The 11,837-nt window shown below is 32.7% G+C and overlaps 1 protein-coding gene across 1 annotated transcript in view; it reads right to left on the bottom strand.

Annotated features, from left to right (window-relative positions):
• LOC106874636 (ubiquitin-conjugating enzyme E2-17 kDa) overlaps nucleotides 1-10,835 on the bottom strand; it is a 33,706-nt gene extending 22,871 nt beyond the window's left edge. Inside the window, exons 1-2 of the mRNA XM_014922431.2 lie at nucleotides 10,783-10,835; nucleotides 9,938-10,018 (exon numbers count right to left, since the gene is read on the bottom strand). Coding sequence (XP_014777917.2) covers nucleotides 9,938-10,018; nucleotides 10,783-10,820 — 119 coding nt within the window. The 5' untranslated portion in view covers nucleotides 10,821-10,835. The remainder of the gene's footprint in view (nucleotides 1-9,937; nucleotides 10,019-10,782) is intronic.
• Between the last annotated feature and the right edge of the window lie 1,002 nt (nucleotides 10,836-11,837).

Genomic DNA, 11,837 nt, shown 5'->3' with positions numbered 1-11,837 from the left:
CTAAGTCTCTGTCCGTTTGCAGGGTCTTTAAGCTTCCACACCCTTCTTCTCCAAGCCTGTCTAATTCTGGGCACCCATTTTGCCTTGATCCCAAAGTCGCTAACTACTAATCTATGTTGTGGGGTACATTCTTCGCCAGGGTAGGTTTTGGCATTTATAATAATAATGATATAATAATAATAATAATAATAATAATAATAATAATAATAATAATAAACCTTTCTACTAAAGGCACAAGGCCTGAAATTTTGGAGGAGGGGTCTAGTCAATTACATCGACCCCCCTCCCCCCAGTGTTTCACTGGTACTTAATTTATTGACCCCAAAAAGATGAAAAGCAAAGTCGACCCTGGTGGAATTTGAACTCAGAATATAGTGACAGGCAAAGTACCGCATGTTGCCTAGCGTGCTAACAATTCTGCCACCTCACCAGCTTAATAATAATAATAATAATAATAACTGTTTCTAATTTGGGCACAAGGCTACCAATTTTAGAGGAGGGATTTAGTCAATGAAACTGACCTCAGTATATAACTGGTACATTATAAAATCCGAAAGGATGAAAGGCAAGTTAACCAAATTCATTTGGAAGGAACAAACAACTATTATAACATGAATATTTATTTTATTGACCCCTGCAGGATGAAAAGCAAAAATTGATATAGGGCAGGATTTTCAAATATAACTTAAAGGTTATTCATCATTTTAAATCAATATTTATTCTGCCAAGCAGCCCTCATCCTTTGAATAATAATGGTTTCTAATATGGTCTCAAGATCTTATATTTAGGAAAGGGAACAGTCAATTAACAGGTACTTATTTTCCCAGCTGCTAGAAGAATGAACAGAAAAAATCTTGCAAAATATACCTTTGGCAAGATTTGAAGCCAGAAACCACAATTTACCTGTCACTTTTACCAATTCTGCCACCTGACAACTGTTAATAATAACTCATTGCAAATGTTTAGTAATATTAAATTCATGCTTGTTAACACACACACACACACACACACACACACACACACACCTATCTTACAAGTGTCAATTTGTGAAATTAAACAGTTCATTAGCACTAGAGAAATAAACTGAAATGGTACTAGTTACTATTACAGAGATAAAGGGAAGGTTGGAAACATGTTTTAAAAAACAAAGAAAAAAAAAGAAAATAAACATGTTAAGATAAGACACAATAAGTTATTTCTTTATTAGTGAATTCTTGAGAAATCAGAACATTGTTATCAATATTACTTGATTTTGCATTCACTTTTTTTCCCTCTTTCCTTGGTTGATATGACTGAACATGTATACGCTCCAAGTCGTACACTGCAGCTATTTCTTCTAAATTTGTTTGTCCCTTTAATATAAAATTTAATGTTGGATGATTTGTGGGTGGGAGTGTTGTTTTTACCCTAAACCAATGTCATTTAATATTGCAGGTCATCGTTTTGAAAATCTTCTTCCAGCATACAAAACAATACAGGTTTATTTTTCAATAATCCAGTAGAGTGGAGCAGGGTAAAGGAAGCAAAATGGCAAACTATAAGGTTTACCCAAACGCGTTCAGTACTTCACTATTTCTTGTTGAAATCTCCATTGGTGTTGATTTTACTTTTCATCCCTCTATAGTTGATTAAATACCAGTTATATAGTCAGGTTAATATGATCACTAAATCACATATCCTACAGAAAAGAAAATGTAGCTATTATACTTCTTGTAGAGGTACAAAAACAAATTCCAATAAAATTTTATAATACTGTTGTTCTTTAAATCCAGGTCAACTTTGATCAAAGATGTTCCAGCTATGACCATCTTGTCTTTTTTCAGACAGTAGATCTCCTTTTTTCAGGGATTTTTTAGCTGCTATTCTTAGCAGGTTGATCATAAATATTGAGCACCCTATTAGATGATGGTTGCAATGTGATTATTGTGTAACCTTTTCTGCTGGATTAAGGTCAGCCTTATTATAGACAGTGACCTATATCACTAGAAGTTCCAACACTGACCATTCTGTATTTTATTTTCAGATGATGCATCTTTTTAAGAACTATATGCATACCTTCTCATTGAGTCCAATAAAGCTTTGAAGAGGCGAGTGTACAATTGATTGTACCAAATCTAGTGTGTTACATATATCTATATTTGATTGAGGAATAGCAAACAGTATAAGTCTTTTAATATAAGAGTTGAAATATGAAAACTGTTATTACTCTATTAGTAACATGATTGTGGTTGAAATATGAGTACTGTTAGTAATATAAAACATCAAATTAAATACAACTATATGAAACAACATATTAATAGTTACAGTAAGTTGTTGGTCTTGCAAACACAGCATTATTTATATCTAAGTAAGAAGACACAATTATACAAGAGAAATACAAAATTGTAACATGCAACCCTTACTCCAATGGTGAAAATTATCAATGTTTAACTGTCCAACAGATATTTTCTACCTGTGTGGTAATAGCCACACTATGTTTGGGTAATCCCAGGATTTTAAAATGCACAGAGGGACTAGATCTCAAGTATATATAAATATGTGTTTATAAACACTCTTAAACATTTTAACTTTATTTTATTGTCATACATTTAATTTTTATAATTTCTCAACAGATTTGATTATGATAGAATTTCTCACAAAATAAAAAAACTATAGAGTTTATGAAGTCTTGGGGTGCTGGTATGGCAGTGTTGTTAATACATTCTGTTCACAATTAACATTGCTTTAGGTTCAATTTCACTATACACTTGGACAAGAAGTTTTGTGAATGGAACTTGAAAGACAAACTTTGGGTGACAGACAATCTATTTTCTAGATTAACTAGCCATTGGATGCTTTTAATAGAATACATTCTGTTGTAAGTATTCAAGTTAGATCTCCCATTGTAAGATATCTTCCTTCCTCCAAACTTTTAGAAGCCCTGAATAATATAAGCACTGCCTTTTCTTCTTTAAGTCATGTAAAATACAAGCAAACAAAAACTACACACATATAAAAACAGGTGCTTTAAATCATTACCAACATATTTTGTTTAAGTTTCTCCAGCTATTCTATCAACTTCCTCATTTCCAAGAATGCTAACATGACCAGAACATCAGCAAGATGCTTAAACAGTAACCCAATGATAAAAGGAAATTTAACTATCTTTATAAGATTTCATATTTCCAAATTGATTTTGAAAAAAACTACACACAAGAAAAATCCAGAGACAACATATTCTATGTTAACCCTTTACCATTTAAACTGGCTATATCTGGCCCAGATATTTTATTTGCTTTATGTTCAAAGTCGCCAGATCCAATGTCATAAAAGTAACTGCATCATTAAATTCTCAAAACTAGGAGATAATGCATGATTAATTCAAAACAGTGTGACTAAATAAGCATTACGTTAGATAAAGTAATCTAAATGCTGAAGGGTTAACACTTTATTAACCCTTCAGCATAACTGTCTCCAAATGAATCATAACTGTCTCCAAATGAATCATAGCTGTCTCCAAATGAAACATAACTGTCTCCAAATGAATCAGATGATCTATTCCATATTAAGTCTGCACTGAATACTTGTGTGCATTCAATTTTGTTCAAAGTAGTTACATGATTATTTTTAAATATTTCTTAAGTAGTTTATAAAAAAGATTGGTGTGTAATTTTCAGGATTACTGACATACATACAGTTGGTAAGGAAATATTCTTTTCCTTCTCCTTTGAAGAAAGTGAAAGAGAAAAATATCTGAAAGATCAGATGTTATTTATAACATCTTGTCTTGAATAAACAATGAAATCACAATGTTAAATAATAATTTCAGAGTAGGTATTGTTTCACAGAAGATCGGTATTTCCATTTCTGCTGCTCAGTGAGAGAGGAAAACAAGGAAATTGTAGTTTTTTAGATTATTTGAATTAAAAATTAAAGTGAAGATATTGAATTAAAATCAACATGTACTTTTGGAATTAACATTAAAGTGTAAATCTTATAGTAATTTTTTTTCTGTCTTAGTAATTTCAGGAAATAATTCCTTGAAAAGTGTTTAGAAAATGTTTCATCTTGTTTAGTCAATATATTGTAGAAATGTGATTAATAATTTTGGTATAGATTTTTAAATTCCTTATAATTTTCTGTTAATTAGTGGGGTATGATTTTGACTACTTTAGAGAGATTTTTCCAAGGCAATTCTTCTCAATTTATAATGCTTTTTTCTATTTGTACACAAGGTGTAAAGGGATCACATGCAAGCAAAAAGAAAGCTTTTTTCTTTTTCTTTTGTTTTTTAGTGACTTTATAGAATCTTAGCAAACCTCAAACAATGGATTGCATTTATGATTTGGAACTGTGACAGTCTTTGAGTAAACATGGTCAGTTTAATAACTACATCAATAATTTTACATCCACTTTTCTGTGCTTGCAGGAACTGGATCAGTTTTATTTTTTAGCACAATCATTACTTATTGTGATCTCATCATTTTCATGAGGTTAAGTCTCTTCAAAGATTAACCTTCAACATTTCATCCTATATCTTCCATGGTCTACCTTTTCCAAAGGTTATTTCTCCATGGGTCATTTGGTACTTTGTTAGCCAAGCATTATCTTCCATAAACATTGCAACTCTCTTCCAACTGTATCAACTTTGCCTTATAACCCAATTCCTCTCTGAATTTGAGCTCCAGTGCTCATACACACTAGCATTTCACATATAGCAGAACATGCTTGCCTTATTTTTTCCCCACTCAAGACTCATGTTTCACTACTATGCAACCATACTTCACATTATCTATCCTTTACTTAGGGGATAAAAAAAATCCTTTTTCCTGCTGAGATAATAACTCTGTGAAAATTTTTTCACCTTATTCTTAGCCTGCTTTCAAATAGCCACCTATATTGATGATCAAGTCATCTAGGTAACAAAAGCTGACAGTTCATTCTAGGCATTAGAGAGAATTCATTTTATGGGTGCTTTTACAGCTAACTACTCCTGTGTGTCTGCTACATGCAAAGTTTATTTTCTGTGTCATCCTGTCTGTGATACAACTACTCCTCTTGGGCACCAGTAATTACATGTTTACACTGGGTACCCCATATGTAATTCCTATCACCAATACCCACTAACAAGACAGTAGAGCCTCATCTTATTTACTTCAAACTAAAAACCTTTCTCTTGACAAAGTTTTTTAGGCATTGCTTCTATATATGGAATTCCTTTCTTTATTAAACAAATAGAACTACTACGCTTCTTAATACATTTAACATTGGAATTGATTTTAATATGCTTTCTTAATTTTCTACCCAGAGACTGAGCATATCAGAGTACACTACTTTATATTACAGGGAGCTGAGAACCAGTTATTCCATACAGAATCATAATGGAATTTGAAAGAGACAGTATTTAGCAGTGACAATATTTACTTTTCACTTCTTGGTCACAAATGTGTGGGAGAAATGCAATATTTTGCTGTTTAAGTTTTGGGTGGTTTAATATGAATCTTCTTTATAGGGTTGTGATCATTAAAAATGTCCATGATTAGATAGGGTTTAGTGGGGGGTTAAGCTGTCTTTTTAATTCTATGACATAAACTTCTGTGTCAGACAATTATTGAGCTGAAAATTAAGTTGGGTAAAGTAACACAAACAAATGTAATTACATAAAGTTAGCCAAGAATAACTCAAATGGCCCAAGAACATGAATTTAAATAATTCAGATGGGTGTATTGAATGATGTATACAAAAAGATTAGCAATGGATTAAAATGTTACTCTTAATGAGAAAAACAAAATATAAATCTAACAGTAATTCTAAATAACACTCAAAAAGAGAAGGGAGATAATTTCAAGACACAGTATTTCACATAAAAATCTTCCTTCTTTGGCAATTAAATCTGATCTATGAGAGCAGAAAAATATAACAGTTACAGACATGTTAAGCCTCATCAGTCAAGACATTCTACTCCAGACTACTTTGATCAATTAACTCAGATTGCAGTATGTAGAAAAACAGTTGTGAATGGATTTGGTATACAAACTGAAAGAAGCCCATAATGCATGTGTGTGTGTTTGTGTCTCTTTGTCTTGACATTGCTTTAAAGTTAAGATGAGTGTCACTGTCATACAAGTGTCACTCATTTCCAATATCTGCGAGAATATATCTGGCCATGGGAGAATATCAAACCTGGCCACTAAACCATTAATCGTTAATTAACAAAGTTAACATTTTCTTTAATGATTTAACTTTAAGTTAACTTTGGAAATCATTATTGGACCAATTAACTTCTGTTACATTTAACTTCCGTTAACTTCAATTTAATTGAAGTCAATTGATCTTATAGTTTTGGCATTTTTTAAAGGTGTTTTTAGGTGATTTTTAGAGCAAAAACTGAGTTTTTTGTTTTTTCTATAATAAAATTTAACATTAATGGTTTATCAATTACTTCCGTTACATTTTTAAAGAATTAACTGATTAACGGTTAACGAAGTTAACTTTTTTGGTTAACAGATTAACAGAGTTAACTTTTCAATTAATAGTGCCCACCTTTGGGGAGTATTACCATGCTTGGAAACAAGTGAGTGTTGGCAACAGAAAGGACATCTGACTAGAAAATCTGCCTCAAACTGTTTGGCCCATGCAAGCATGGAAATGTGGGTCTTAATATTTTGATTACATCATTCAGTACATCAGCACTAGCAGTGACTTGCATGTAACAAATCAGAGTTACTAATATCTAACATCAGAGCTACGGATGCCATAATGTTTATTATAACCTCCCACCCACGCTAGCATGGAACACAGACGTTAAATGATGATGATGATTTAATCTGATGCTATCAGGACTCTTAAAATTAGTTTCTTGGAGACGATACTAAGGGTGGATAACTGTGAAGAATCTTTTTATCTTTTACTTGTTTCAGCCATGTTAGGGCGCTGCTCCGAAGGGCTTATTCAAACAAATCAACCCTGGTGCTTATTTTATAAGTCTGGTACTTACTCTACTGGTCTCTTTAGCTGAACTGTTTAAGTTATGAGGATGTAAACAAACCAGCACCAGTCGTCAAGCAGTGACAAGGGACATAAATGGAGAGATAAACATAGATATATACATACATACATACACATCTCTCTCTTACACACACACACACACCAGATTTTCAGCTTACCAAATTCACTCACAAGGCTTTGGTCAGCCAGGGTTATAGTAGAAGATACTTGACCAAGCCGCTGCCTTACAATGGGACTGAACCCAAAACTATGTGGTTGGAAAGCAAGCTTCTTGTCACGGAGCCATATCTTCTTGGGGATCTTTCATTATTTATGAAGGACAAGAACAAAAATAATCTTTAAGAGAAATTAAGCACTTTGCATCTAAGCAAGATTCCCCCCCCCCTTTCTTTGCACTTGAATTGTTTTTCTCTTTAATTGAAATCAAATGGACATGCAGTCAATATCATCATAACCTTCAACTCAAGGCCATTGCCTGTCAGAATGAACAAACTTATGACACTTGAAATATCTCAAAGAGTTGAGAATATATGGCTCAACCATGGCGTTATATATAATACAGAGCTCTTTGAGGTAATATATTGTTTTCAGTTATTAGGAATAATTGGTTTGGCAACAATCTTGTCTCTTTTGATAAAGATACTTTTTTAACTTTTTCAAAGTTCATATATCTTCTCCATCCATGGACCAGAAATACCAAGAAGCTGCTGTAAGAATACTATTACCAAAGATTATTTTGATATGAAATTACTTTCCATTTCAAACCCACCATTGCATATACACATGAATATCTTCTGTTTTGTGTATTTGTCATTTCCAGATGTATTACTCCCCTATACTCCCATTCAAAATACAACTGAGTATAAACATGTAAACCTCAAAACTACTGACATTCACAAGAAACTTTGGTCAGGTCTCTAACATGATTTATGTATGTCGTCCATGTTATGTTGATGAAGGGGGTCCTATTTAGAAAATTAAAGAAGATTGTTCTTACACAAACATTTCAAAATGATACAAAACAACAAGGTCTTATCAGAAAGTTGGCTTTTATAACTTCATTAATTTGACAACATAATGTAGAATATAAATGCTAACAGTGTGATGCCATGAGAAATACAGCACTCCTATAATTTCAAAAAAGAAAAGAGTATTAAGTTTCATTTTTTTAATTTGTACAATCTGTCAATAGACAGATATGGTTTCAGTCTAATCAATTGTCTGTAATTCTTACTTGTGTCCACAACCCTAAACTACTAAGATGATTTCTAACAAGTAATCAGCGCCACCATAGGCAAATAATATTTTTTCACCAACATGTAGTTGTGAAAACCAAGCATATAAATTTTTATATTGGTGCTGGCATCACGTAAAGAGCACTCAGTCCACTCTGTAAGATCGTTGGTATTAGGAAGGGCATCCAGCCATAAAAACCCTGCCAAAACAGACAGTGAAACCTGGTGCAGTCTTCTGCCTAACCAGTTCTTGTCAAACCATCCAACACATGCCAGCATGGAAAACAGACGTTAAATGATGATGATGATAATGATAGCCCTCACTGATCAACATTAGAAAGGACAGTTACATAAACCCCAGCTACTGTTGGTGGTATCATAAGCTTACCTAGTCCTCTCTGTATACAGTGGTTGATATTAAGAAGGCCATACAGTTATATAAGCCCAACTACTACAGGTGTTGTCATTATAAACCTACCAGCCCTCACTGTAAACTATGGTTGATGTCAGAAAGGACATATAGTTTTATAAACCCCAACTATTACAAATGGTGTTGTGATAAACCTATCAAGCTCTCACTGTACACCGTGATCCATGTTAAGAAGACATATAGTAATATAAATTTCACTTAAGACCTGAAGTGAAACAGTGTAGCCAGTAAACATTGAATGCATCAACTGAAACAGCAGTAGACATGTTAATTTTAGATGAGTAGACAGTCAATTTATTTTTATCTAAATATCTGCTCATTCCAATATTTAGACACAATAATGATGATGATTCTGTCTCATTTAATCCACACAATTATGGTTTTATTTCACATAATCATCATCATTAGATGAAAATTTGTAAAATGAAGATATAACCAGAAAACTAAGCATCAATTAAACAAAGCTTTGTAATATTTACCCCCAGTTCTCAATTTTCATAGTTTTAGAGGGTGTACAAAATCAAATGTTGAGACAATTTTTTGTCAAATAAAGGCTGGCAATGATTTTTATTCATTAACCCACTTTGCAACTTATTTTTTCAGGTATCTGGATTGAAATGCAATTATTTCATCATGTCTTGAAATTAAAAAAAAAACCTTCATAGAAGTTGGATACTGAGACCTCATGAGCAGCTCTCAAGCACACTATAACCATACAAACCAGCCACATGGAGGTCCGATCAGAGCACATGGAGAATGAACTTTGAGGTCACTTACAACACTCAGTAATAAACATTGTAGTAAATGTTACAATATATGTAAATACTTTTAATAATTGTAATGTTATGAATGGCAAATACTTAAGTTCCAAAATGCTAGCCAACATCAGATCTAATACATATTGCTAACAACTTAAGTGAACAGAAAGGGATGAAATTAAGAATATTTACAACTAGAGCAGCTAGTAGATTTGAACTCAGGATCTATGACTGACTAATCTCATCACATTTACTTGACTACATTAGTTCTGCATCCAAATATATTTCTATAAACTTCATCCAAATGACAAAATCTACAAAGAAAATGGCTCAGTTTTGTACCTTGCTCCTTTAGAGTAATAAAATTTATCAAATTTACAAGAAATGGTTGAAAGGCAATTAAAATGGCAGACTGAAGGGGACACAGATAACAACCAGAGTGAATGACTTACTTGAAATGACTAAAATATAGGATATAATGTGTACAAATTAACATAAAACTTTAGAAATGGAAAACCAAGTCTAACCCGAAAATCACAGCATTCCATAGCATAATATTGTTATCTGTTGGTGCACCACTCACACCGGCAGGAGGATCTTCTTGAAGCCTGAAAAAAAAAAAGAAAATAAACATAAATAAATAAATATAATTTGGTTAAAAGTTTGAAATGATATTCCAACATTCTATTCCAATAAAATCATTTTCCAACTCTTGCTTCCTGACAATGATTTAAAATTGCAAATTTTGTGTGAAGTGATTCTTTTTAAGCTGGCCATATCTGGCTGAAATATTCTACATGCTTTATGATGAAACTAGATGTAAATGGCCTATCTCACCTACCCTACAATGTCAGTCTAAGAACAAAACAATCATACCATTGAAATATGAAAGCTATGAGGTAATGCCTGATTAATTCAGAACAATGTGAATAAATAAATATATTTGACAGAGTAATCTGAATGCTAAAGAGTTAAACCAATCTCCTCAACATACAACTGTTATGTATTTTATTAACACTACTATTGAAAAGATGGACATCTGCCCTAATAAAATTTCAACTGAAAACAAAACAGCAAAATATTTAATCTAATTTTTCTTATCACTGGCTGACTTTTTTTTCTTATCATCAATCAATTTTTTGGAGTCAATTTTTAAACACATATCCTGATTGTTATTATTCAATTCTATATTATTCACTGATCCCTGTTTATCAAGATTTCTTCGCAATTAATTGCATTATAAAAAGGTTCCATACAGTTTTTGTCAATCATTCACAAGGAATTGGGTAACATGAGGAAACAAAACCTGAATTTAAAAGGTCTTAAGGTTAGCTTAGCATAAACTGAAGTTCTAATAAACAGGAAAACAGACAGAACATTAATCCCTCCAGGTGGATGACCCTGTTCCATATGTAGATAAATTGTAGGTAGAAAATTCATATGGTCTGTTCAGTGCAAACTATGAACACAAAAGAGGTGCAGTGAAATCAAAGATAATTAATAAAGTAGAATTTGCTTGTAGCAGATGTGCAGGAGCAATGAATAATAAGAGCAAACAGGAAATAGAAGTTCTGAAATGCCCAGGAGGCTTCCTAGAACTACTAGATATTTTCTGTTATCTAGGTGACCTAATTAGCAGTAGAGGAGGAAGCTCAGAAAGTATAGTTACTAGAATATGAAATAGCTACAGAAAGTTCAGAGAACTGATGGTAATAAAAGCCCTCTCTCTCAGAATGAAAGGCAGATTGCTTGTATGATGCCTGTGTATGAACAACTATGCTACATGACCTGGTGGACCCTTTTGGCTCACCTATTCTTGTTAAACTGTCCAACCCCTGCCAACATGAAAAAAGGGGTGTTAAATGATGATGGTAATGATGAGGTAATAATAGAAAACACTAGCTCAAGGTGCTATACAGCAAGACTGAACCTAAGACTGTGTGGTTTTAACCAAATGACTATCTGAAACACCAAACCAGATGGTCTCAGTTTAAACACCTTTAATCATATATCTAGACTGTAAGGTTCAATAGCAACCACAACAACCAGAACATTAACAAACCAAGACCTCATATTTAATAGAATTATCAAAAAGCTAACAAAAATATTTCTTCAAATTTGTGAAAAACTCTTTAAAATGAATATTTTATGATGATGATTTGCATATTTATTCTTAATACATTCTGGTAGATTCAAACACAAATATGCTAGCCAATATTGTGTATATCACAGGAAAATAACTTTTAACAACAACATGTGTGTATGTCAGCCCGTTGGTGCAAAGGATTCTGAGACACTGGTGTTTCAACATGTGTCTTGCATCTCATCAGTCAGAAGTACTCTGATCTTTGAGCCAAAACAAGCAACTGGCTTTGTTTATAATTTCAGCAAAAGAATTGTTTGCTGATCAATACTGATAAATAAAAA

The sequence above is a fragment of the Octopus bimaculoides genome, chromosome 16 (assembly GCF_001194135.2).
Source record: "Octopus bimaculoides isolate UCB-OBI-ISO-001 chromosome 16, ASM119413v2, whole genome shotgun sequence".
Lineage (NCBI taxonomy): Eukaryota > Metazoa > Mollusca > Cephalopoda > Octopoda > Octopodidae > Octopus > Octopus bimaculoides.
The sequence above is the reverse complement of the archived record's forward strand: the minus strand, read 5'-3'. Positions and strand labels throughout refer to the sequence as shown.